This window comes from Pelecanus crispus, chromosome 15 (genome assembly GCF_030463565.1).
Source record: "Pelecanus crispus isolate bPelCri1 chromosome 15, bPelCri1.pri, whole genome shotgun sequence".
Lineage (NCBI taxonomy): Eukaryota > Metazoa > Chordata > Aves > Pelecaniformes > Pelecanidae > Pelecanus > Pelecanus crispus.
In genome coordinates this window covers 5,097,949-5,125,342 of record NC_134657.1, presented here as the reverse complement: position 1 = coordinate 5,125,342, position 27,394 = coordinate 5,097,949, and the positions used below count along the sequence as shown (strand labels likewise).

Below are 27,394 nucleotides of genomic sequence, written 5' to 3'. Positions count from 1 at the left end.
TCCTTATAAATGTATTGAGGTGTTTTCTTTCCACTGCTGCTAGCCAAAACTGGCTAAAATGTCTTTGTGCAGTGTGTAATAGAATACATTTTAAAATTACTGTATTTTTATTGTATTATAGCACATAAACTCATAGGGATCAAGATAGAGATGACTGCATTTCAGTAATTGCTAAGTGGAGAATGGCAGACAGCGCAGTAACCCTACACAAGATTCCAGGGAGGTAAAGGCCTTTTTCTGGTTGCTATTGTTTATCCAAAACAGGGAGTAGCTTGGTTCTTAAAGATTAATTCCTGGGTGTTCCCCTGCACGCAGTCTTTCACACCGTGAGCTCTGTTGGTTTTCTGCGAAAGGGTGAAGGGTGGGATGGATCATGGAGACACTTGTGGAGAAACATCAAAATGCAGGTCAAGGGTGTCAAGACTGATACTCCTGTCAGCAAGCCATTTTCCTTCCAACTGTTGTTCCCAGTTTTAAGCTCTGGCATAAACTGTTGGCTTAACTGTGCGCTTGCACTGTGTTCCCCAAACCTCCCTGCTTTTTTGTCTCCTCTTCCTATGGGGCAATTAAAAATACCTTGCACTAGCATGCAAAGTTGGCCTATTTGATACCCTCTTCCTGCAATCCCACTGCCAATCATCCTCAGGACTTAGGAAAACTCACCTGGGCGCCTGTACCTTTTTTTTCCCTCAGAACCTCTCAAGTGTTAAATTTTGTGCTGTGCGCTGATTTTTATATTAAGTTTTTTCTCCCTTTATTTCTGCTAATGCAGTTAGCCACTTGGTTGAATATCTGTATAATTAACAAAAGCTTACTTTCAATTTAAAGCAACTTTTCTGCCAAGTACATTGTAAGATTTAGGGATTCCGTAAAATGAACGTGTGACAAATTGGAGGCAATAGGGATGACTGGCGGGTCACGAACATTTAGTAGTCGTTGCCCCAGCATTTGTGGTGGATGTTCTCCAGCAGAACTGTGTTAATTGCCGCGGTGCGGAGCAGGAGCTGTCGTGCCGCTTTATCGCGTGCACAGGCGCTGCGTTTCGGGGCGAAGGGGCTGCTCCCAGCACTGTCTCGGTGCTCCGTGTGGTGTTGGCGCCGAGCCCGACACCTCCTTACCCGGGACCGCACCGCTACAGCGCGGCAGCTGCTGGGCCGGAGCCGCGCTGCGCCCGCCGGCTCCCCAGGAGCAGCGCTTGCTCTGCAGCCGCCGTGGGGCGGGATGGGGGCGGCTGCCGGTGCCGCACGGCTCACTAACGAGCTCACGTTCGGTCTCCGCCGGACGCCCGCTAACTCCGGGCAGAGGGACGGTCTCTCCCGGCCCAGCGGGGCCCGGCACCCCCACGTACGGCGTTCGGACCGGACGGGCGCTCTGCTCACCGCCCAAACCCGACCGTGGGGCGCAGCGGCCTCCCGGGCAGGGCCTCCCCCTCCCGCGGGGCGCCTGCGTCCCTGGCCGGTACCAGAGCATCCTCAGGCACCGCTCTTCAGCGGCGGGGCGGGGCGGGGGCCCGGGCGGCTGCTGCGGCGGCCTCGGCTCTCCCGCGGGGCTGCCCCCGGCCCGCAGCCCCCGCAGGGCCGCCCGGGGCGGGTCACGGCGCTGCCGGGGCGGGGGCTCCTGACATGGCGGCGGCGCGGCCCCGCCCCGCCGCGCTGGGCGGGAAACGCGGCCGGGCCGCCTCGGGCCGCGCCATGGCGGCGGCGGGCGGCGAGGAGCGGCTGCTGCTCACGCAGGTACGATGGGGCTGGCGCCCGCTCCTCCGGCCCGGGCCCACGGCCCCGCTCCGAGCGTGCCCCCAGCGGGCCGGGGGAGGCCCCGGCCGGGACGAGACGGAGCCGTGGCGGGGGGGGGGGCACTGGGCACTGCGTGAGAAGCGCGGTGCAGCTGCGTGCGTTGGGGCCTATGTTGCGTCCCCTGAAGCAGTTCTGGTGCGTTCCGGAAGAGGCGGCGCGGCAGCACGCAGCGCTGAGCTCTCCCGCCTTGCGTCCTTTCAGAGGCTGAAGGCTGCGGTTCACTACACGGTTGGCTGCCTGTGTCAGGATGTTGCAGAAGACAAGGACGTGCAATTCAGCAAGCAAACCATTGCCGCTATCGCAGAGATCACCTTCAGGCAGTGTGGTACCGGAGTTTGCATGTTATCTGTTTGTCCAAGAGCAATTGCTGGAAAAACGGTGCTTTCGGAAAAATAGCACTGGCACCAGGTATCACTGGTGCACTGTTTCTTGCATTACATTTTTAAAGTACAAGAAATAGTGATTCTGTTTTTCAGACCTGGAAGAAGCATTTACGTGTGGAAATACTGTGTGGGCCACCTGCCAGCGCAACAGAGTGGCACGTCATAACGAGTTCTGGTTGCTTCTCATAGCTACCTTGGATAATTTGCAGTTACACCTTTGTAACAGCTAGAACTGTATTATGTATCTCTTCCTACTCAGAGTTAGCATTTTAAAATATGTTGCGTCTTTTTGTTTTCTCCAGAGAACTTTGCAAAAGACCTCGAAATGTTTGCAAGGTAGGTGCTGGAACACTTGATTGTTACAAAGGCTTTCTTTTTCTGTACTTGGCCCCAATAACTAGCTAATCTTTAAAATAATGTCTTGTAATTCAAGTTTTAAAGGATTTTCTGTTGGCTGAAATAGATTTAATAATTTATTTAATTATTTAATAATAGTGGCTGTGAAGTTAGGAAATAGCTATTCCCCTGTGGGTTCTTGTATAAGTGGTACAAGTGGTTGTTAGATTAATGACTGTATGTAATTGTCAAATGCATTGATATGTAGCGGTACTGGATGGTTTGGGAGTGTCAGGTGCTTACTAGAATGCCTGTGTTTCATCTGGTTGCTCCAAGGAGGTAAGAGAATGTTTTAAGGAGTCAAAACTTAACACAGTGACCTACTGGCAAGTAAGAGGGAACAGAACAGTGGTGCTTGAAGTTCTGTTTGCTAAATTCTACTGGTTTTACACAGGAAGTGTGGGAATTTAGATGTACATAACGTGTAAAATAAGTTTTTTGTGTATTATAGGTGGAAAAGATAGGCATGTTTGGTTTACTAGGTCCCTATTAGGCCCTTTTAGTTAATGTTCTGAATTAGATGCTGGCAAACACATTAAAGGGGTATTTTTTAATTTTATGCAGGCATGCAAAACGGAGCACAGTCACTACAGAAGATGTGAAGCTTTTGGCTAGAAGGAGCAATTCTTTGGTGAGATTCACTGTATTTTCTGTCTCACAACATTCTTAAACCAATTGTTTAATTCCTAAGAGCATCTGAATGAAAGCTGTAGATGATGACGCAACTGTTGCCCAAGCAATTTTGCTGGCTTATAGATGATGGATGGGCACAATCCAGTGATTTTATTATTTTCATCTTATTTTGCTTCATGACACTATGCATCACTGTGGGAACACAGATCTGATTGCAATTCAAGCAGCAATGTTCTGGTTGCAACAGGGCTGCTGAGGTTCCGAGTACAAAAGTGCAATAAACAGACACATTACAGCATTGCCCATCTTGGAAGTAAATAACCTTTTTTTTTTGTTTTTCTTTCCCCCCCGACACTGCGTTCCTTTGTTTTAGCCTAAGGTCAGGAATACCCTGAGTCCACCTTGAGATGCTAAGTCTAGAATTAATATAGGGATGGTTCACATTATTGTATTCTCTCATGTGCTGATCTGTATGATCTTCAGTGGACTTAAATTCACTAATGTGTTAAGACATACCTGTACATGCTTTAAGACATACCTGTACATGCTTCCATGAAGAAGAATACTTCCAATACTAGTTATAATTTTATGTGAGGGAATTTTTTCCTTCCATCTATGATTTGAAATATACAACATGAACTTGCCTAAGAAGGCATAGTAAATGCTGGAGCTGAATTTTGTGGTCCTAACTATCATGTGCTGTTTATGTCAAGTGGGTGCAGAGGAATCTTGCAATGTTTCTGTACTGGGGTTGTATCTCGGCAAGCTACAACTCTGAGAAACTGCTAATATTGCTGTCTTGGTTCTAGAGATGGATGTAACATACATTTATCAATCCTAGTCTTGCCAGGGCATTTCAGTATCTGAGGATATCCAGCTTAGACTGAGGGCTTTGTGCAAGAATTAAAACTAGTTTGTCAGCCTTTTTGGAGCATCTGTCATCTTTTTTGTAATAACAATTTTCCCTGTTAATTTCTCTTAAACATTTCTCTCTAATTTCTCATGAATACATGAAGTTCCTCAGTAGATGACTGATTAGTTTATTGTTCTCAGCTAAAGTATATCACCCAGAAGAGCGAAGAGCTCGCATCAAGTAACATGGAGCAAAAGGAGAAGAAGAAAAAGAAGTCCAGTGCAGCTAAGGGAGGGAGAACTTCTGGGGAACAAGAAGCAGCTGTGGAAAGTGAAGATTCCAACATGGCATGATTTACCTTTCAAGTAATATCTCTGGTCATTTTCTCTTACTATCCTAGAGGAACCCAGGTTAACCTCTTAGAGATTGCTCTTGCAGGTTAGCAACAGTAATGAATCTTTAGATTTTTAGGTGAACGTGATTAGTTGGATTTTTTTTGTTCCAAAAATGAAAGGTCTGTCAGAATTCAGTAAAGCTTATAGCCAAAATGCCTTAATTGCTCACAAAATGGTATCCTGCTGTTATTAAAAAGAAAATCCTTTAAATAAAGAATTTAAAGCAGAACATTCTCACTGACCATAATACCTCAGTATGTGCAACTCCTGCCATGCTGCTACTTAGTTTCTCCAGTAATTGTTTGAATTGCTCCTTGCTTCCATTTTTTATACTTCTGCTTAGGTATATTGAGTATTTTAATTTTGTTTCAATAGCCATATTTCTCACTTGTTGTCTTGACAATTAAAACGTGTTTTGTGTCATTTTTCACCTGTGATACTGCTGGTGTACAGTCTTCACTTTCAATAATTTGCATGCTACTTCTAAATGTTAGGATAGTCACTGGGCTGTGGAGGGGTGGTGAGCAATGTATCACCATTGCCCTCTGCTGGACTGCTACAGCCTTACCAAATGCGGCTGATGCAAAAGAAGATTTAAAGACATAAGGTATTAGACAGATGCAAAAGAAGCAGATTTAAAGACATGAGGTATTAGACAGATACAGCCAAGTGACATGAGAAGGCTGCTTAAGTTACTGCGCGGGCAAACTTCATCAAGCAAGAATATGCTTGCCAAGGATAGTCTAAAATATGCAGCAAGAGAGGAAAGACTTGAACACTGTTTCTTTTGCTCAGCCCTTGATTAATGAGACAAGCTCTTCCTTGAAGCCACTTAGAATCATAGAATCGTTTAGGTTGGAAAAGACCCTTAAGATCATCCAGTCCAACCATTAACCTAACACTACCAAGTCCACCACTAAACCAATTAAGGCTGGAGTAATAATTAATTTCATGTTTCCTGGCTTGGTGGCTGGATTATTTTTTAATGAAAGTAAAACTAGGAATCATTAAGTTTGGAAAGGACCTCTAAGATCATCAGTCCAACCATCAACCCAACACCCCCATGCCTACTAAACCGTGTCCCAAAGTACCACATCTGTGTGTTTTTTTAACACCTCCAGGGATGGTGCCTCCCCCACCTCTCTGGGCAGCCTGTTCCAATGCTTGACCACTCTTTCTGTGAAGAAATTTTTCCTAATATCCAATCTAAATCTCCCCTGATGCAAATTGAGGCCATTTCCTCTCTTGTTCTTTCCTGAAGGATACAGCTTAGGGCAATTCCCCCAAACCAAGTTTAAAAACATCAGGTTCTTATTTTAGTAAGACTCACACCTTAAATAATACCCCAAGATAAAGAAGGTACCAGATGACAGAATATTTTGATCACCCTTGAGAACTACTATGTGTATCCTTGCTCCTTGTTTTAAAACCCTTCTCTTGAAAGAAGAGTGTACTTTCTGGACTGGAGTCACTCAGCTATACATGACACAATGGAAAAAGATAATGCTCTGGACTCCTTCCATGTGCTCCCTTAGTCTTGCTCTGTATTTGAGCTATTAAGCAGTAGTGGATAGGAAAAAAAACATGCCTTCTTTTAGGCTGTAGCTATCCAATATTGATCAAATAAAATCAAGTGCTACAGTGTAGAAGAAAATAGGAATGTCATGAATCCCTATTTCTGGCTCTATACAGGAAATTTTATGCAATCATGCTTTACCTCCCTTTCCCCTATCCCAAACTGTTCTACTTTCAGGGATGAGATATCTTTTAGAAGAATTCTACTGACTGATGTAGGCTAGGTAGATAATAAACTAGCAATTCTGTAATTAAGAGGAAATCTGTCCTCTTGGCATACCAGTGCTTACATTACCCAGTTTTCATACTGTTTGGGTTCTTTTGTTTTGTTTTTTTTTAATGCTACTATACATTACTCGCTTTCTTGAGATTCATGAGGCTTTATTTACCTTAATGTACCCTGGTCATCAACCCAATCCCACAGGAGGTGCAAAAGGTTTTTCTTGGTGCTTTAAGGGAGAAATCATTAATGCAGTGTTAAAGACCATTAATTGAGGATATTCACAGCAAATCTATTGCTGACGAATGAATCGGTTACAAGGCGGAAGCTCTGTTATAAGGTAGGTTTGTCAACTTGAATGTATTCATGATAAAGACTTTAAGTCTTGGCTTTGATGTTCTAAAATTTTTACCCTGAAAAAAACCGTAATGGCAGTCACCCTAGGTTTTCACATGTCTTCTGGCTATGTTTTAGGCCTTCTATACTGTATCGCTCCATCTTGACCCAAACAAAATCCATCCTCGTGAATCATGGGCAGGTCAGTCACTCTGTTCAAAAGTTAAAGCTTCTTAAATATTACAGGTTTAAGATCAAGGAAATGCTAATTTTTGCAGAGTTACAGTGTTCATGCACTTTAAATAAGCTTAAGTGAATCAAACATACTTCATGTCTATAAAATGTAGATCTAATTTAAGGTTACATTAGATTACAGAGCATGTTTTAGGTGGACAGTTTCTCCTGACTTGCATAGGTAAGATAAGCAAAAAATGATCGAGTATCTTTTGTTCTTATCCACTGTTGTGTCTCTAAAGGAGTAAATTCTGTAGGCATCTGGTTGTCAAGACATGTGCAGTTCTATTTGATTTGCTTCTATTGTTTATTCTGTTCCTTTCTTGAGTAGAAAATTGATACTTATTTCACAGGACTCCTAGGCCTTTAGAAGCATCAAGCATTTTGATATCATAGTAGCTATCTTTCAAGAGGAAGGTCTAGTGGATGTTTATTGCACAGTTTACCTTTTTTTTTTTTTTTGAGGTCATTAAGCCCAACACGTCAGGAAGAAAAATAGTATGTCTCAAAGTTTGTTAGCTCTGATGTTGTGTGTTGTCCTCAGCTAAAATCTGTTACTTCCTCTCCACACATGCATATACACTACTGGAACACAGAAGGTGCTGGCCAATGGCTAAAGACTTACTGAAAAGCTTTGTGATTATTTGCTGTGGAAATATTAGATCTGGCAGCAGCTCTCTGTTATCACCAACAGGAAATTCTAGTTATGAACCGACTTTCAGAATATAATGATCTAAAGATCTATAGTAAAGTCTACACTAAAAAAAAAAAAATCAATTTATATGGATAATTGTACGGTTAGATTTAAAAATCTCATTAAATGGAGATGTTTTAGCAGTTTTCATCTTTGATTGCACTACTGAAAGAGATCCAAGAAGCAATACATAAACTTGACCATCAAAAAAGGATTTTTTATAGAAATTACAGGATGATGTGCAGCACTGAAGTCTCTTAGTAGTTAATTGCTTCTCATATTTCATGGAGACTTTTGAAGGATGTCAACTGTACTAGAGCTTTAAAGAGAGTTAAGTATTATGTACCTTCTCTTTTTGCAAATAATAGTATTACTATTAAGCTGCCAGCTCAGCTTTAGGACAGTGTGTAACTGCAGCTCCCATCAGATTATGAAAATCTGATTGTTAGATTAGAACAGAACAATTAAGACAAAAGTAACAAGTTTAAATCATACTATGCTAGGTCTAGTTGATAATTTGAATTCTGTAACATAAGCACTGCAGCATTTAATAATTTACAGGCCACTAAAGGGCTCTAAAAAGAGGAAAAAGCAGCAATGAAAACTCTCCATTTGTTTTTTTCCTTAAGGCTAGATTGGAAGGACCGTCACTGCCTTCCTACAAGAATGATCAGCACGGTCTCTGTGACTCCAGCTCAGTGTTTGCCTGAAAACAGGCGAGTTGAATACTCCTAATACACACAGGATTGAAGTAATTATGCTCTCTGCTATTTTAAGTAGATGTGAAAAAGCCACAGGTAAAACCCTTCTTCCCTCTTGTACAGGATGAGGAGTAGAATTTCCATTGCCAAGTTGAGCTTGAAAAAAGCAAAAGCATTGCAGCTTTGAGCAAGACTGAAAAACTGTTTTATAACGGAGAGACCAGTAATCACAAGCTGAGACACAAGCTCATAGAAAAAGCTTGCTGACAGCCAGGCTACTCAATGCATACTATTTCACTTGGTAGCCAGTGTAGTTAGCTTTGAGTGCAGTAGAGCATGCTTCAAGAATTCTGTTAATGCACAGCCATATAGGCTATTTCAGAAAGACTTGAACATAAAAAGCTTGTAGCTATTTAAAGGAGCAGGAAACCTTTTTACCTGCCATGGCCTATAATGTTACAAGCCAGAAGTGTGTATTGTAGGAAGCAATTACTTGCCCTAGCAAAACAGACTGACCAAAAAGTTGACTGCAAACTTCCCCACTAAGTCCTGTCAATTCCCATTTGGGTAGCTTCGTCTGAAGTTACCCTAGGTATTTTTGCTTACCTGCTCAAAGCCACTAAACTGTTTAGAATATTTATTAGTTACACTGGCAGTCTAACTTTGAGTGTGCCATAATTCAACTGGAATGTCTGCATTTAATGGGTTCATGCCTGCTGTAGAATACTCATCAGTTGGCACCCTGTACCGTTTAAGGTTACGTTAAATCAGAGGGGTTTGCATGATACTAGAAAACATTTGTACCTATTAAAACTTAGAAGTTTCAGCTCACTTTTCAGATTTTTTCTTATACACCTTCTGTTCTCACAAGAGAAGAATAGATTGTGCCAGGTGAGAGTTCTGGTGCAGTGGCACCATGCAGTATGAACATGCATTCTACCTTTATAAATACTTTGGACAGATTAAATATGGAGTGCTTCTGTATTTAATTTCTTCTTCCTCTATCCTTAAGGTAATGCTGTACTTATCAGCACATTCTTTAATCATAGCAGCTGGTGGGAATATCAAAGCTAGTTCAACAGTAAGGTAAAAAGGTTTTAATGATATTAGAAAAAAAGACTTTAACAAATTTAAAATAAGACGGTTAGTACAAAAGCATCATGATACTATACTGATGATTAGAAGAACAATACAGGCAGGCAAAATACAAGTCTTCTGCCCCACAGCCTTACAAAGCAAGTATTTCCACCTTTGCTGTGTTTTACAAGTTAGCACTTACACTGCACCCAAGAGGCAGGAGTTCCTTATGAAAAAGCACAGAAGTTAAAGGACTTTGAATTTACCTTAGCTCATTAAATTAGCATGAGAATTCAAGTTCCTAGATCCACACTACAGCTTAAAGCCAGACAGCACCTGGAAAAACTGCACAATGACAGCTTAACTCGGCCAAATCACAATAAACCCTACTGAAGAACGAGCACTCTGTGTTCAGTGAGCAATCCTCCAAGTGCCTTCTTTCTGTTCATTAACTGGGCCTCAAAGTGTCTTCCAGGAGGTCTTCCATCCCTTACGTTGAAAACGGTGAGAGGACAAAGTAAGCAAACTGCCTGGCGCTTCAGAAGCTAGATCCACCATTATCAGGTGGAAGCTTCTGGCTCCCAACCAGGTATTCAAAGCTGAACCCTTACATGCCGTGTTCAGCAATACCATTGTTCTAGTATCCTGCAAAAAGTCAGAATCCCTTTGGTTACACATGATGTGAATCATCGCAGGAGTTTAAGCCTCAGGACAATGTCCAGATTTTAGTTGTCTATAGCCACACCACAGTATGACCAGCAAACTATGGCTCCCAGGATGTATCTTCCTTGTATTGATTCTAATGAAAAAAAAAAAAACCAAACCAAAACCAAAAGGCAAGCAGCACTTATTTTTTGCGTTTTGAACTATGCCAGTCTCCCCAGGGTAATGTTTTCTTGCCCTTTGACGTGCTCCTTAGGGAATGCAAAGTCTGCACTTGTTGTAGACGCTTGGAGAGCTCCTGATCACAGGCTTGCTGCAGAGCTTCAGCCTTCTGCTTGTCCCATCTTAGAGCCGAGGCCAGGGCTTGCGTGTCTTCTTTCAAGACCAGCTGTAGCAAGACAGATTTCTAACAGTCTTTTCTACTAATGCTCCTCCACCACCAACCCCTCTGCCCACATTAAGAGCAGCAGTAATGAGACACCTGTTTAATACTGGCAGTTTGGTATCGAACGTGTTCCCAGCTTTCATCATCTATCCCGTGGGCTACTGTATTTTCAATATTCTACCAACACTTAGAGCTTGAAGCAATATTCAGATGTTCAAAGGAACAGAAAGCAGTTACTTAGTTTCTACAGCAGGGAAAAAGCAAGAGAAGCAAGTTCATAGCATTAGAAAGAACATATTTTCTAATGGTTAAAGTTTACCTAGACTCTCCTTTCCAAGCTATGGGTTTATTTACACTGTTTTCCAAAATAAGGAGGTTTTTATTTTGATTTGGGGTGTATAAAAGAAATATAGCTAGATGTATCTGCATACAAAAAACCCTTGCTGGTAAGACAGTTGAAGCACTGGCTGACTATGATTTGGCAGAGATCAAACGCAAAACTATTTTGTGGCTTTTCAGAGGGCAGACTAGATTACTTGGAATAGTGTCAGTTGGCTATTACAGAGGAGCTCCAAGCAGGGGGTAATGTTACTGAGGAAGGGCAATAGATTACATCTCACCACTCTGAGACTGAGACACATTGACATTAGAGTCTCCAGAAGCAAGAAGCTTCCCCTATAACCTCTCTCTCTAGAGGGAGAGATTTGCCAGAATATGGTTATGTCATTCTCACCCACCTCTAGATCCTGGCTGTCCAAGCAGAGCTCTGGAGCAGGCTTTTCTTTCAGAGCAGCGAGGATCTGGTCACTGAGCGCCGTTTTGGCTGAAGTGCCTGTACTGCTGGTACCTGTGTCAACCACATCCATCTCCTTTCCTGGTACAGTCTCAGATTCTGAAAAGTAGCAGAATCGTTATAGCCCGTGACAAACATAGGGCAGGAAAAGTGGCCTGGACTGCTTTGATGGTTTTGAGATTAATAAAATATTAATAAAACATGCATTCTATCTAGGTGCATCCTCTGACTTAAGAAATCCATAATGTTAGGGATGACGACATGATTTAAGCTTTTCCCCCAGTAGCCTACCTTCAGGCCTTGTGAAAAGTGTGACACAGCAGTGAGAGGACTCCTGGTCTTACCCAGTCAGAGAATTCTTACACCATACCAGCTATTGCATCAACCACATTAAATGGCTGCTAAGCAGGTGACTCACTCCAGTCCTTCATTCTGCCTTGTTTATTCCACCCAACTATTTCAGGCATCTCTGAAAAGCTCCTTCGCTAGCAGCCTAATGCTCCCTACCTGCTACTTTGCTTAAGATACTGTCTTCATTTTTCAAGGCCTCTAGGTAGAGTTCCAGGAGCTGTCTTGACTGGCGTTCTTCTTCTCGTCTGTCCAGCACCTGCTGCAGGGTGTCCTGTAATACTTGGATTTTGGTTTGACTTTGGGCAAGTTCTTCTGCCAGGTCTGCACGTGGTACATCAATAAGCACCTTAAAACAATGGGAGTGCTCCTGTTACACGGACTGACCGAGTAGCTCATTCCATTACACTGATTACAGTACAAACAGCAAGCCTCCTGAATGACAGAGCCTCCACCTCCATGAAAACCAGCATGTTTCACAAGGTTTCTTGTCATAGCAAGACAGCCTCGTTATGAGAGGCTGCAGTGGCACTCCAGCAGCCAGCATTCTTTACCAGAAGCCAAAAGGCACCCAGGAAGCTGTGGAATCGTCAAGATTTCTGTTAAAAATGCATGCAACTCCTGGCAATCAAAGTAGCACTTTTTAAGAGTGCATGGGAATACACAAAGGAAAGCCAATAGCCCGACACTTGGGAAGCTGCGCGTTGCAGGAGGACAAGAAGAGGTGGTTACCACTGTGCCTCACCACATACAGGGTGTTAGGCAGTCAGATACTCAAATCAACCAGCTCTGGAGACTGACAGCAGTTCTTCAGACCCCTGTGGAGCAGACAGATTTGGCACGCTGCTCAGCCTTCCCTTTTGCCACATTACACAGGTGTCTGGTTTTAAGGAAGGAGCCCACCTCTGTTGCCATTTGGCCAAATCTTGACTTTTTGCCCTCCCACTGCCAGGACTGGAAAGACATGCTGTGAGGGACAATCAGTGATTAAGAGCATCCTCCTCAGACAGGAGTGTTGCCCCTCAAGGAGAAATTTGACTCTAGCACCACAGCCAAACAACAGCAGCTGAATTAAGCTTGAGATCTTGTTTAATTATTCTGTTCTCTGCCATCTACTAAGATAAATGGATGATAGGTAGAGTCAAGGACAGCAATGAGAGGTTTCCCCACTGTACCTGGAGGTCTTCTTCAGACATCAAGATGATATTAGACAGGTCATCCTTCAGCTGCCTGGCCAGCTGCTTCCACTTCTCTGCAGCACTGTCCACTTCATCCACAGACTCCGAGAGCCAGGCCGTTCCACTGTCTGACGCAAGAGTCATCAGTTCCGTGGGTCATCCCTGACCCACCTGAGACAGCCTCATTTCCCTAGGTGTATTCCGAACACCCCTCCCCCTCCATGCTCCCTCATCCACAAAGTACCTAAGCTTTTGCTGGACCATTTCTCATTCTTGGCCAGTGCCACAAACTTGGTGTTAGACGGCAGACACAAAAAGTAATCTTCATCATCCACAATGGTGCCATCTTCTGCCAGTACTAAGGTGATGGGCTCCCTGGCCTTGTCAATAGCCAGAATCCCACTAGCTGCAGGGCAGAAAAAATACTCAATGAAATGATTAGTGACATACACCCTGCCCTTTTACTACACCCATCACAAGAGACAGCGACTCCTAGTAATTTAGGCTAGAGACCGGGACCTGTCTCCACACAGCGCTGCGCATCAGCTCTTTTTTAGCGCATACTCACGAGTTTCCCCTCCAGGAGTTAACACTCTCGGTGCAAACCCTGACGTACACATAGAAGAAGGCGCATTTTGGTGAAACTGCTTCCAGGCGCTCATCCCCCCCCCCCCATTAGGACGCGCCCCCCGGAGCCCCGCTCTCCTGCCTGGCCCACGGCACGGGTCGGGCCCGGCCACGCCAGGGAGCCGCGGGAGCCCACGGGGAGCGCGGCGGGGGCCCGCCGGCAGCCGCGGGCTTGCCCGGCCCGGCCCTCACCCTTGTCGCGCAGCTCCCGCAGGCAGGAGGCCGCCACGCCGTGCTGCTGCCGCCCGTCCCTCCGCCGCAGCAGGCAGCGCTTCAGCGGCGCCGCCATGGCCGCCGCCGGGCCGCGGGGCTCGCCGGGACGGGCCGCGGGGCGCGCTGGGGCGGCGAGTTCGGGGCGGCGGCTGGGCCCGGGCTGCGGGTCCGGCCCCGGGCCGCGGGTTCGGGGCGGCGGCTGGGCCCGGGCTGCGGGTCCGGCCCCAGGCCGCGGGTTCGGGGCGGCCGCTCGGTGCGGATCCCGCCCCGCGGAACCGGCGCCGGTGGCCGAAGGGTGAGACCGGCGAAGGATGCCGTGCCCTCCGGCAGCCCTCCGGCAGCGCTCCGGCACGCCGACTCCTGAGGCGGTGCGGCGGGCCCGGCCCTGCGGCCGTTTCTTGCTGCTTACCTCGCTGAGGATGCTTTTCCTCAGGGCTTAGCTGCGCTGCAGAGCTTTGGTTCAAAAATGTGTTCAAAAAACGGGCAGGGGTGGCACTTTGGGACGCGGTTTAGTGGGCATGGGGGTGTTGGGTTGGTGGTTGGACTAATGATCTTCGAGATCCTTTCCAACCTTAGTGATCCCTAGTTTTTACTTTCATTAAAAAATAATCCAGCCACCAAGCCAGGAAACATGAAATTACTACCCTACCCTTAACCGGTTTAGTGCTGGACTTGGCAGTGTAGGTTAATGGTTGGACTGGATGATCTTAAAGAGCTTTTCCAACCTAAACGATTCCATGATTCTATGATGGTCAAGAAAGGTGCTATAAAGGAACTCTACAAAAAACTCCTTAGCGTTGGCAGCAATTGGATTAGTTTTAAAACAAAGTAATAGGATGAGCGTGCCTGGATATGGTCAAATAACACATTCCCTTACAGACAAGTGTGCTGGTTGTGAAATTATAATATAAACAGAAAAAATACAATAAATCTGCCCTGGTGCGTACAGGAGTAGCTCCGCTGGGGTGGGGAGCCCCTGGGGCTGCCAAAGCGAAGGGTGTTGCTCATGGCAGCTCCTGCTGGTTGTACAAAACTGGACCTGTTATTTATGGCTCCGAGCAGGCTTCTGGGAGCCATAAAAGTAAAATAGCAACGAGCGATACCCACGGTTACACCTGCCAGTGGCAATGCCGAAGCTGCGCACCATGGCCCTGCCGCACCACCCGGCCTGACGTGGTTTTGTTAGTGCCCCAGCTGGCTTTTTTCGGACAAGGAGAACTTTTCTGCCAGGCAAGGCGGGACACAGTAACCCACAGGGCCTCCCGCCCTGTGCCTTGCTCTCCTCAGGCCTGCCCCGGCCCGGCCCAGCCGCAGAGGCCGGAAACTCATGGCAGGAGTGGTTCCCCGCGGGGCGCATCGGTGTCCCGGCGTTCGACTCGTTCTGCCTGCAGCGCGAGCCGGTGGGGCCGCGCGGGGCGCGGGGGGGAACGGCGGTGAGGGCGTTGCATCGGTTGGGCGGGGATGGATTAGCCGGGCCTGGGAAGATGGCCTCCTCGGAGCAAGCGGAGCAGCCCAGCCAGGTAAGCGGGGCCGGCGCTCTGCCCGCTCGGCTCGGGCAGGGGGTGGCAGGGGACGGGCGGGGCGGGGTGGGGCGAGGCCGCTGCCGCCGCCGCCTCCTCCTCCTCCGCGGGGGTGCGGGGAGGGCGCCGCGCCTCTGCCCCCCCCCCCCCCCCCCCCCCCCGCCGCCTCCTCCCGCCGCGGCCGGCCCGCTCTCCTCAGCCGCGCGCCGCCAACCGCCGCCCGCGCAGCTGTGGTAACGGTCACCCTCGCGCTGGGCCCCGCGCCGCCTCAGCCCGGCCGCCCCGGCGGGGGCAGCGGCAGCGGCGGGAGCGCTGAGCCCGCGGGGAGGCGGCGGCCGGTGGCAGCGGCTCCCTGAGGTGCGTGTCGCGCCGCCCCCCCGCCCCGTCTCCTGCCCGCCGCTGGCCGGCCGGGCGCGGGAGGCACGGCGAGGGGCTGCAGCCCGGGGGAACCCGCCGTGCTTCGTCACTGCCGGGGGACGCTGCGCTGGGGAGGGCCGGGGCGCCCTGCTCGGCGGCTCTCCGCGCCGCGGCATCGCTGTCAGCCCGTGCTGGCGGCGCCGGTAGAGCCTCGCATCGCGGCGGAACGGGCTCCGTAGTTTGGCAGCGTGCGCGGATGCGGGGCGGGCTTCGCCGAGCAGCCGCATGCGGTTCCCGTCGGGAGAGCTGCTCAGGCCAGGCCCCTAGACAGCAGGCATGTTTTCATTTGGGGGTCTGTATGTGGAACTCAATAAAGCACTTGAAAATGGGGAGGGGGAGCACAGCCAGAGAGAAGGGAGGCAATTTGTGTGTCAGCTGGGTTTTGAAATGAGGTGGAGTACTACTTTCCGCCTTGCCACTGCGAGGGGGAAAGATCCTTGAACCAACAGCATAAAAGGGCAAAGCCATGACAGACGTAGCATAAGCATTGTCAAAAACTGAATGGGGAGGGTAAAAGAGACGTGTAGGTTTCCTGGCTTGAGTGCGTGCTCAAGAGACATACTAAAAGTTTAAGGTATTTTTAAACTGGGACCTGAAATGAATGGGCGAGCCAGAGGGAAAAATGGAAATACGAGGTAGTTGTATGTAGCGTAGGTTTCCGGTCACTTGCACTGGCTCGCTCCTGATGCAGGGTAACTTGTATTGAATTGCAAACTCTACCTACCTTAAATTTAGTGACCTCCTGGCAGCTTGCTCATCTCCCCAGTATCTCAGACAGACTCCTGAGTATGTGATACCAATGGAATTTTGTAAAATCCTTTAGGTGGCCACAGAGGGCCCTCCTGCAGCCGGCAGGAGATAAAAGGTCTGGCTGTTTCATCAACAGGGAAGAAAACAGAGCAAAGCCATCCACCAACATACTTTTATGTGCAATCATTCAAATCTGTCCGGATTTGACTAAATCACTGTGAACCTCTCTGTTGATCCTTTTATTTTGGACTAAGGAGGCTGAGTTTGGTAGGGAACGGTTTTGAAGTAAACTGAAATAAATTACATAAAATTCATACTCTGACTAGCCAGGACAGATCTCCTCCTAGGTTGTGAAAGGCCAAATTACCAAACTCACAGTAGGCTTGCCAGGCAGTTTTGTATCGGCCACATGCTTTCACCACTAGTAGTTTGACGTGCAGGTGTTACAGTCCATTCCTCATGCTGTGAGTGAATGCTTTCACAATGAGGAGACCTGAAACAACCTGCGACTGATCCATAAGCCACTTGGGCAGCCTACAAGGCAGGTGACTACAGGCTTCTGAAAAAGAAATCTGGTTAGTTGGCAAATGCGGTTGCCTGAGAGACATTGAAGTTCTCTTGAGTTTGGTTATAGTATCCTCCCATTGCACCCTTTTTTAACATTTATTTAGCATTGCTGTACCTCAAAAGAAGGCTTGATGTTTGGAAATGGGAAAGTCTTGCTTTTTAATGCGCCTCGTAAATGTAGCCAGAGCACCCCCTGGGTTTTAAAATTAAGGACATTAAGAAAGTCACTCTGTCACTGTCTCCATAGTGAAAAATGGGAATGGTAACTCTTACCTTATGTGTAAGGTGGAGAGTTTTTCAGGCATTGTCTGTAAAGAACATAGTGGTGTTAATACTTGTGCATTCAGAAAGAATTTGAGATAAGGCAGAATACCCAGGCTGCAAAGTTAACTTTTCACCACAGAGAGACTTTTTGTGTCAGCTCCTCTGAGGAGGGAGGTGGTCTGCAGCCGCTGTGGGTGAAAATGGTCATTCACTGCTGCCCTGCCGGACGCTCTCACATTGTATGCAAAAATGCTGGATTCGGGGGCCATAGCAGATCAGTTGCACCCCTTTTGGCTCCTGGGCTGTCATGACTTCATTAGTGGCAGAGTTTGTTTAAAGCGCAGCTCTGCTGCTCTGCCTTGCTTCAGGTACGTGAGGTACTCAAGTTCAGCTAAAGGGCAGCCACACCAATACTTACCCCTCCATGCAAGCACCAGGAGCAGCCCTGCTTGTATATTAGCTTTCCTCCGTCCCCACGTTGTGTGCTTGTGTGGAGACAGAAGGGTTGTTCTGTCTGTCCGAGGCCATCAGTGCCTGCTGATGACAGATATCCCCATCTTCACCATCGAGTACGTGCCTTACACGTTCCCCATCCAGAACTCTGGCTGAGCGGTGTTCCGTGCTCTCAAATTCTGTTGGCTTGGATGGGATTTGAGAGAATCTCACAGCTTTGGCCAGAAAAAGGGAGTGTAATTGAAGAATATATAGCGCAGTAGATGAATTCTCAAGGGGACAATTTTGGAATAAAACAAAACAATGGAAGTATCTTTATTAGTCTACCAGAATGTAAATGCCACTCCTCTTACGCAACCATCGCAGTTTTGACACTGTTGTCAATGTGTGGAAAAAGTTGTCCCCATTGCACACTAAACGTTTAGAAAGTTAAAAAAAATATTTACTTTCTACCACCAATGATGTTTGTTTATTTATTGTCAAGCATTCAAAATAAGACTATGAGTAGTAGCACTGCCTTGCTTAACACGTTTATGTTTGGGTCCTATCATGTTTTCTATTACAAATCTAGTTAGTTTAGATGCTGAAAAGGGAGTATCAGATATCTTTTGGCTTATTACCTGTTTTTCTTAGTTTAATTTTCTCATTCTCATGAATTAATATATTGCCTGAAGCATCGTGGGGAGGGGGGAGTGTTGCAGCTCAAATGAAGTAATTTACCTAGATAGAATTATATTCCAAAGGCAATAAACATTTCTACCAGAGATTTTAAAATATTTGCTTTTGTTTAGAAATCATGTTCCTTGGGCCTTTAGCGATGTCTTTACTCAAAACATAAACAGAAGAAAAGATCCCGTCTGTCTGTTACTATTCCTTATAGTAAAAGAAAGGGAAGAGCAAGATGATGGTATAGCCTGTGAAAAGAATAACTGGTGTCTGATTTTTCTTGGCTATCAGTATTTCTTTGATGCTGAATACTTTGGCAGTACGTTTGGTGAGTCTTCTTGGCTCAGCCAGCCAGCAACCCAGTCCTCTGGTATTCCATTTAACCATAAATCCCAGTAGTGTGAGAGAAATTCTTTCACATTAATTGGCAGTAGCATTGTTGGTTTAGATAGATATGTCTAAATTTTTCCAAGCTGCTTAGTTTGGGACACAAGATGATACCTAATTATCTGTACAGTTATGTTCAGAAGCTGAGAATCCTGTAGCCTGGAAGTCAGTATGTAGCTGGTCCGTGTGAGTCATAAAAGGCTTGAAATTGTTCAAATCGGTGGCTGAGTTTGACTTGGTGCCCCAGTGGCAGTACAGCCATCGAGGTAGGATAGGCAGAGTGGATTCTGTATGTGGGATTCTTTTCTTTGTTTTACAGTACTGGGAGGCTCACTATGCTAAAACCAGACTACCTACAAATTTACTGAAGGAGACTGAGAAAGGAGAGGTGATAAGGTGAACAGAATGCACTGGTGTTCCAGCATCTTTTATACTTGGTGATGTTCTTGCATGTGGTTTAGTGGGGAAGCAAGCAGAGTACTAAGGCCCAAATCTTACTTGTTTTCTTTCAAAAGCTTCACTATACCCACTTGGGATTGAGTCTACCATCTAGCTGCATTTTTTTCTTCATGTAAGGAATTAGTTAAAGCAAATTTAAAAGATATTGAAAGATGCCTGATTTGTTGCTCCAGGGTCTTAGTTGACTATTAATTAGTCAATACATAGGTAAATTTTCCTCGCCAGTTGCCTACAGCTCTTGACTGTTAAGCCTCTGGATTCTCTGCCTTAAAAGATGGTTTATGGTAAAGATAAGTGGTCTCTGGACTGTGATGTCCATTGTTTTCATTACATACAGGCTATTGAACAGCCATCGTGTGGAAAGGATGAAATCTTCCTAGACTTGTCTCAGAGCTACCGTGTTCTGGAGGGTTACTGTCCCCTACCTTATAAGACTAGTTCCTTTGCTGTTACACTGTGCCTTGTGCTTGGAAATCTTGCTGGAAGGAAAATGCAGATCTCATTTAAAACATTGGCAGCTTTGGACAATGCAGTTAAAGTACCATAAATTATCCAACTAATCATATATATGTCATCAGGTTATGTATGTCAGAATTTTTGAGTATTCATCTTCAGGATCAAGAGTCTTATCTGTCAATATAATACAAGTTTTCTCACAGTAACCTAGGCTTCATTTCAAATCCTTCTTTGGGCAGTTTCCCAGTTGGCCAAATTTTGTGTGGAGTGACAGTCCATAATGCAGCTCCACAGGGCAGAACAGAAAAGCTCTAGTGCTTAGGATGCTCTGGGAATTTTCTGAGGATATGAATTCTGTGGTGGTTTCTTTCTTCCTTTGTGACTTTACTGTTTGCACCACACACCTATAGTTTTTCTCTTTGCAAAGTCAGCTTAAGCAGTTAAAATGCTCTGAATTTTCCTTGAAACAGGCTACAGAAGAGCAAAATACGTATATTCTTAGAAAACTCGACACTGAGAGCAAGTGGCTTCATGGAACAATTCCATGGAAATAGTCAACAGCTATAGGTACTTTTTGAAGTATTCAACAGGAATTTTATCTGTGCTTCTCTTCGTTTGCCTCTTCTAAGCAGTTCTGTCCCTGTGCTAACTGAATTTGATGAGAATCTTTTCTTTGACTTCAGTGTGCTATGAATCAGGCCCTAATATTTTAGAGTGTTAGCCATAGTAAGATACCTGTGTTAATCCTGGGGTTTGACTGAAGAAATAAAATAGAGCATATGCACCAAACAAGTTTATCCACAATCTAAACAGGTTCAGTTAACTTATTAATAAATCATGCAAGCTGTATTCTTGTGTTGATTCTCATATGTTTTCCATATTTTGGGAGGAGTGGATGGATCTTGAGACTGTTCGTTATTTTTCTTTGATCCAGCCACAGAAAATTTGACAGCAGATATATGATGCATATAAAAATGGGAAGCCAGTGACAAGGTTGTAGAGAGAAATGCGCTTTTCTTGGTATCACGTAGCGTTGTCTCCGCCACAGACAGACCAGGCAGTGTGACTTCCAGTATGGTGTTGAAGCTGGTATTTGCTGTGGTTATGTCAAGTGAATTCTTAGTGGCTGAAATTTTTGCAGAAGTATAGTGGAGTAACAAAAATGATGATGACTGCAAGTGAGGAGCCTAAGGGCCTCTCTGGAGAATTGCTGCCTAGCTGTGAGATCTAGCTGGGCCCTGGTGATGATGCTTATGTCTGGAAGCAGCTGAGTTGCAGTATATTTGAGTTTTTGGCACCCTCTTGTGGTAAATACTTACTTTCATCTATATTTTTTGCATATTTTGTAGGTGGGAAAAAAATCTTGAGATACTTTGAAGGTGTGGTATATTGCATAAAAGTGATGAATACAATTGGAGGACAAAAAAGTCACTTAAAGACCTTTATGCTATCGCTTGAAAGTTTTATCTTTCCCTATATTCAATGAATAGGATCCCTTTTCTTCTAACTGAGCCTCAAAATTTGTCTTCAGTACTAATAAAACTGCATTTTTTTACCATTGAGATAAACAGTATGGGTCACCTCTCCTAAGATAAAAAAAACCACACTGAAGACAATATGGTTTAGACCATCTTAACATCATGTGAATCCCATTTGAAAGTAGATGGTTGACCAAGATGAGTTTATTTTATGATAAAACTTAGGTGTCTCTACCTTGGGAGCGCTGATATATGCTAGTTAAGCAGAGATCAAACTGCTTTTTTGGCAGTGAAGAAAAGCCCGGAGAGTAACTTTGTAAAACATGGGACTATGCTAAAGTGTTATGCCTGTTCTTGATGAGTGAGCGAATACGAGCAAAACTGCAGGTGAACCTGGAGGGTGGAAGCTCCTAAATTTTTAGTCTAGTCCAATCTTTGGCTTGCTGTCCTGCTTTAATCACATAGTTCCACTTTCCTCCTGTGTACCATCCTTTCCTAGTGCGCAAAGTAAGGTGTTCAGCATCTGCCCTAAAACTATGTCTCTTAATTATGTGTGGGAAACAAGGATGGTACTGGTTTTGCTGACATATTGTGAGGTTTAGTTAAATAGTTGTTTTGAGATCTTTGGAAGAGTAGTGCAGGAAACAGAGGGTGCATTAATGGATCATGGAAATGGGAGAAACGCGGTGTCAAATTAAGTTTAGTCCTATTAGGGAGGAGAAAGCGAAGCATGGAATCAGAGCAAGGTATCTTTGCATTCACTTCAGTAGCAGTACTTTGGGCTTCTGCAGCATTTCTTCCTTTTAGTATCACAAAATTCTTTGCAGATGTCAAGTACTTCTCAGGTCCCTCTGAGACAGGCAAGTTATTATCCTCATTTCATACATGATGAAAATATTCTCTCTTATACCATGCGATGTGACAAGTGTCACTACCAAGAGTTTAGCAGAGTGACTCCCAGTTTCATGCTGTGTTTGTTCACCATGCCACGTATTTCGGTATTTGAGTTAGGGTGAACATTTTTTTTCATGACATCTCTCCATAGTCTCTCTGTCTCTCCACTGCTGGCTTCCTAAAGCAAGTTCTGCAGGTTCTGTGAATTCTGTTGTTTTAAATGGGGACTGTTGGAACTAATTTTTTTTCTGTGATTCTGACCTTTTTGTCTTCAGTCCATCTCTGCTACTGATAGCAGAAACAGGTGCATCTGCCTAAGTCCTGCTCATAGGAAGAGTGGTCTTAACAGACAAGTATTTCTAATTATGTCCATCAGGTGGCAATGTAACCTCAGACTTCTTTTTGCTTTACAGGCTGGCTCCTGCCCTGCGACTGAAAATGCAGTATCTCGGGAGCCACTGGTAAGTTCTTCAAGAAGCAGCATATAATTTCTTGCTGATAATATAATATACACGAGTTGTTCTCTTTGCTGCATCATTTTGCATCCATTGTTTTGCTTTTCTAAGGAGCTAGTGCTTTGTGAAAAAGGTGTAAACTGCCTTATGTTGTCCTGCTGTTGACCTCTGAATTCTGACCTGAAGCCGTAACCTCCTGTCTTTCTGGGGTTAGGCATGGGTCACCTAGGCCACTGGGTTGTCCTTGAGCACCCACTGCCTGTCCTAAGTGCGTGCAATATATGCTCTTGATCAGTGCTTATTTAGTAAAGAGTCTGAAGAAAGACCTGTGCAGCATAATTTGAACTGAGATTCTTAGTGCTATTGTCTAATAAAGAAAACCTCTGCTGCTCAGAGACCTCGCTCAAGCTGTCTTTGTTTTCAGATGCACTCCGAGTGAGCTTAGAAGTCTCTGGCAGCTGGCAGTGCATGTGATCCAGTGTTTTCACTCTAGAACCATTTTTGAAAGAGCTCTGGGATTTTTTGTGTATGAGGATAACTAAGAGAACCCTGGTTTGTTTTCACTTTTATGGTGACGCCAAGTGGGAATTGAGCCACCACTCTCGGGAGCTGCAGTATTTTTTTTTTTTTACAACCTTCTTTTTCTTTTCTTCCCTCCTCTTCAGCCATCTATAACTCAGTCAAAACCTTGCCAAAATTCTTAGCCCATGTTATTGTCCTAAACATATAAATTTCTAATTGAGTTTCTTCTCTGGCTTTTCATTTGGTGATCATAGTGAATACAAGCTGTTTGCAGTGAGAAGACTCCAGTACTTTCCATAATAGTGTGGCACTGGCCACCTCAAAGTATTTTTACCTTGTAACTCTTATCTGGAGAATCCAGGAGATGATTTTTAAAGGAGGGAGGTGTGAGTAAAGACTGTGAACTGGGAAGGGTCAGTAAAGTGCATCTAATGAAAGGGCTGGTCGTGAATTCTGTTAAGCTGTGCAGTGAAAATCTCTGTAGTCTAGTAACACTGTGCCATCCCTTAATTGCATAGACATCTGTATGTGAGATTACCTGAAGTTGTTATTGACACAGTGTGCTTTGTAATGGATTTGGGCATTGGATTCCCCCCGCCCCATCCCAGGAGGTCATAGCAGGCAGCAGATCGTCACAGCCTGTGCTGGTCAACAGTTCGTTCTCTTTCTCAAAGCAGATTCTAATATTACCTTTGATTTAATTGATTTCTTACTGTATATGCAACTGCAGAATTGCTCAGAGGAAGCACATAGCAGTTGTGTATCTTTCTGTATAGGTGTATATTCCTACCATATAGAAGTATTTATAAATTTAAAGAACTCCAACATAAACTTCACTCTCACAGTTGTGAGTCTTGCATGTGAGCTAATTAGAGCCCTTTGAAAGGTGGAAGTTTTCTCCTTGTTTTTTCATTAATTGTTTTTTTAATGTTAAACTCTCACAGTCTCTGTCACGTTTACTTAGGAGTCGTTATTGCTTCCAGCTGAGTATCTGTAGAAGCCTTATTAAATGAGCAGTTCAGTTCTGTGAGCCAGATGACCTAACTTCCATCACACTACTGTGGCTTCTCTGTAGCCGGGATCATGCGTGCTGCCTTCTGATGCATGCAGTAGATCTCGGTCCATAAAGCAGACTTGCAGGCACATGGCGCCATGTCATAAAAATGTTTACGGAAACACCAGAACAAACCATGGCATGAATCCAACAAATGGCTCTGGGAAAGCCATGTGCTCAGGCATATCATTGCTGACTTCAAATCTGGTGTTAAGCAGTTGAAGAAGACTTAGAGAATCCAGAGGAGGGAGAAAAGAGTCTCATGACCAAATTCTGCTCTGTACCCCCTCGCCTTTTTTGACTTAATTGGTGACTGAAAGTACTCAGTGCCTCATAGGACATAGGACTGAGACCTGAGGTAGTGGTGTTGCGCACAAGTATGAGAAAGCAATAGAATTGAATCATCTTGCACTATATCAGCAGATATCATTATAGGCTCACACTGGTTTTCTATTGTATTTGTGATTCTAATGGGCACTGTATCCTGCAAGGTGCTAAATGCCTTCTGCTCTGTGCTCAGTGGCACTGTCTTCTGTGTACTCTGTACCCCACAGCCTGCTGCTTTCAACAGGAATCCAGGAGAAGCAATGATTTCTAGTCGTTTGCAAGAGGACTGCAGTGTTCTGCATCATGTATGAGGTGCAGTCTGACACATCGTATTGTGTCCTGCATTTTGGGTCTTCAGAGCATACCTTGCCAAGGTTTATGGCCTTACTGAGGCCTTCAGAATGGAGCCCTGCAAACTCATGTCACACTCCTAATTGCTCTTTTTTCAACCCACTTTCAATGTTTTGAACTACCAAACTGGAGATAAGGGACTCCACGTCCGTGCCATTAATCCCTTGAGTTATCCAGTGTCCTTACAATAAACTGTCCCAACTGAAAAATACTCCCTAATAAGAGGTCATTGTGTTATAGTACTGACAGTGGAGAATGAGTTGGAGGGGGATGGGAAAAGCTATAATTTTTGCAGCAGAGAGCGGACACTCATTTCCCTAGCTGTCGGTCTTGGCCCATTAAAATTTGCCGTGTAGCTCCATAGTGGGAAGTGTAACCTTGTGTTAGCAGAGTGTCAGCATCTCGCTCTGCTGCTGTTTACAGCCACGTTTGTCATCGTCAGTGCGGGATCAGCTTCTCCTTGAGTCCAGCTTATCAGTGAACACTGCTGCATCCCTTTCTGCTTGCATGTGCAGCCACCTCTGATAATCCTCTGAACACTTGTGGAATTGGAATAGGTTTGTCTTTTTGCAACCACTCGAAGTCCTGGGATGTGCAAAAGATGTAACCACATAGGACAAAACCCCTTTCTGTGAGGTTAAAACGTTAGAAAATCCCCTTTTCTTCTCAAACCTTTGTTTCTTTGGTCCAATTTCTCTCTTTCGTGTAATTACGCTGTCTTTTCTGCTTCTCTTTTTAGCTTGTTTTGTCTCTCCCTAGCAGTGTCTTGTAGCTTTCTAACCATACTGTGCTGCTTTTGAGATGTTTTCAAGAGCTTGAATATGTTTGTTGTTGGCCTTTGCTTTCTGCCGAATCTGCCGCAGTCTAAATTAGAGCTATGGAGGTTATACATATGATTGCCCCTAACATGAGCCTGGGTTGTAGGAAAAACCTAAGAAAGCAGAGCTTATAAGTGAGGCCATTCCCCATGCTGCTTGTTTGTTGGTTTTGGTTTTGTTTGTTTTTGGTTTTGTTTTTGTTTTTTCCTGCCACAAAACATACTCATTCCCTTGCTGGTGCTTGATATCTGGAAGAAGTACTGGTTGTAAATATAAAAGTACTGGTTGTAAATATAAAAGTACTGGTTGTAAATATAAAACACTCTCTTGGTTTCTCACCAAGTTACAGATTCCCTGGATCATGGTATGAGGAGCAGAGTTATTTTCTTTTGCAGAATTATTTAACTTTTCTTGGTTTATTTTTGGCATGTGCTGTTTCTTTCTGTTTCTTGCTGCAGATGATAGCAGTTAGCACTGAAATATGGACATTTGATTCCCTTTTTTACAGGCTGTTGAAAGGTACAAGGTAACAAGTTTGTTGGTATGTGCTGGAGCCCTCATGGCTTTTCCCCACCCTTTGTTAAATTGATTTTAAAATTTTTAAGGGTCATGATAATGGCCAGAATACTTTTGTGCAAACATTGTAGGGTACACTGCAGACATTAATTATTGTGTTTAGGGAATACGCCTGTGTTATCTCCATTTTGTAGGAAAGCTAACCGAGATGCACAGGTTAACTGTTTAGCCAGGTTCATCCAGCAAGTTGGTGGCATAGACATGAGACCTGGTCTGTTGGCCTGGTAAAGGAGGCAATTTCTATTTCAGGGGCTTCATTCTGCCCCTTTTATGTCTTCGGAAAAGCCTCTAGCCTTGCACATGTAACACTTTATTTTGAAAGTGATTGTGGTATACTGCTACTTCTTTAGTTCATCCTCTTTCTGGTTTTGACTACTTTTCTGGTGATTGAGGAATGATGGAAAAAATGGAGAGCAGAAACGAGACTTGGCATTTCTGTATCCACAAGCACAAAGTCACATCAGTTAATATGTACATGCTGAACACATTTGGTGTATGTATCTATGTTTGATTTCCTGAACCATCTGTTGAGATCTCAGATTAAAGCCATGATGTTGGGGCTTGATTATGGGCATATTTAGTTCCTCTACATTTTTTGTGTTCAGTTGCTAGGTTTCCGTGGAAGTAAACCAGTAAAATTTGTGATATGTGTTTATAATGGATAAAACTTTCGAAACTGAAGCTGGACAGAGTCACTTACCCTTTTCTCAGCTGCCTGGACTTGGGTGCTTAGCATTCAGTGACAGACAATAGAATTATTAGATCCTGTTTCATTGCCTCCTTTTAAACCTTATGTATTCTGTTAAGCTTCCTCTTAAGTAGACTATGGTTAAAGAGAATTTAATTTAGGTTTCTGAGGAAGGAGCTTTGCAGTTGAGATTTTAAGTTTGACTACTTTTAGCTCTAATTGGTGTAATTAGAAGTTGACAGAGCCTAACACTAACAATACCATTGTTTTTAACCATGTGAACAAAAACATGAGTGGGAATGAGGAAAGGTTACAGAACTGTTGTCATAAGATTTGAGAGAGCTTGCTAGGGCTAAAGTTAGTTGAGTACTCCAAATCCCTTTTTATGAACAAACCTTTGGGCACATTGAGAATCCACGTCGCTGCTCTTACGAGGTAGTAGATGCTCTTTCTGCCCTATCAAACCCTACAGAAAATGAGATACATGGAAATTTTTTGAAGATTCTTCTTTGACTGAAATTGTTTGAAATGAGGACAAGAAAGATATTTTCACTGAAAAAATCATGCTTTGTTTTCTGGAACACATTCTTATGCAAGGGATACCATGTAATATCCTTATCCTTTCTTTTAAAGTTCAAAGATTAGTCTAGATTTGTATAAAATGTGATTTTTTTCAGAAGAACTTTTGTTTCCAGAAATTATGTGAGGGACTGGAGTGTACAGGAGGGACACTCCCCATCAGACTTTTGCTTTCCATTTTCCCACCCTTTATTGTTTAAGACAAAATTTATACCT

At 44.6% G+C, this 27,394-nt stretch overlaps 3 protein-coding genes across 3 annotated transcripts in view; 2 read left to right on the top strand and 1 right to left on the bottom strand.

The window, feature by feature from the left end:
• Positions 1 to 1,691: 1,691 nt before the first annotated feature.
• CENPS (centromere protein S) lies at positions 1,692 to 4,495 on the top strand. Its single transcript, XM_075721465.1, has 5 exons — positions 1,692 to 1,733; positions 1,995 to 2,118; positions 2,479 to 2,512; positions 3,137 to 3,203; positions 4,259 to 4,495. The coding sequence occupies exons 1-5, from the start codon at positions 1,692 to 1,694 to the stop codon at positions 4,409 to 4,411; spliced, it is 420 nt and encodes a 139-aa protein (XP_075577580.1). The 3' UTR covers positions 4,412 to 4,495.
• A 4,835-nt stretch (positions 4,496 to 9,330) lies between these two features.
• On the bottom strand, positions 9,331 to 13,607 carry DFFA (DNA fragmentation factor subunit alpha). Its single transcript, XM_075721532.1, has 6 exons — positions 13,477 to 13,607; positions 12,902 to 13,063; positions 12,655 to 12,785; positions 11,639 to 11,828; positions 11,076 to 11,230; positions 9,331 to 10,341 (listed from the first exon to the last, which is right to left on the bottom strand). The coding sequence occupies exons 1-6, from the start codon at positions 13,571 to 13,573 to the stop codon at positions 10,138 to 10,140; spliced, it is 939 nt and encodes a 312-aa protein (XP_075577647.1). The 5' UTR covers positions 13,574 to 13,607; the 3' UTR covers positions 9,331 to 10,137.
• Positions 13,572 to 27,394, top strand: part of PEX14 (peroxisomal biogenesis factor 14) — an 80,167-nt gene continuing 66,344 nt past the window's right edge. The window contains exons 1-3 of the mRNA XM_075721729.1: positions 13,572 to 13,713; positions 14,785 to 15,017; positions 22,222 to 22,269. Coding sequence (XP_075577844.1) covers positions 13,572 to 13,713; positions 14,785 to 15,017; positions 22,222 to 22,269 — 423 coding nt within the window. The remainder of the gene's footprint in view (positions 13,714 to 14,784; positions 15,018 to 22,221; positions 22,270 to 27,394) is intronic.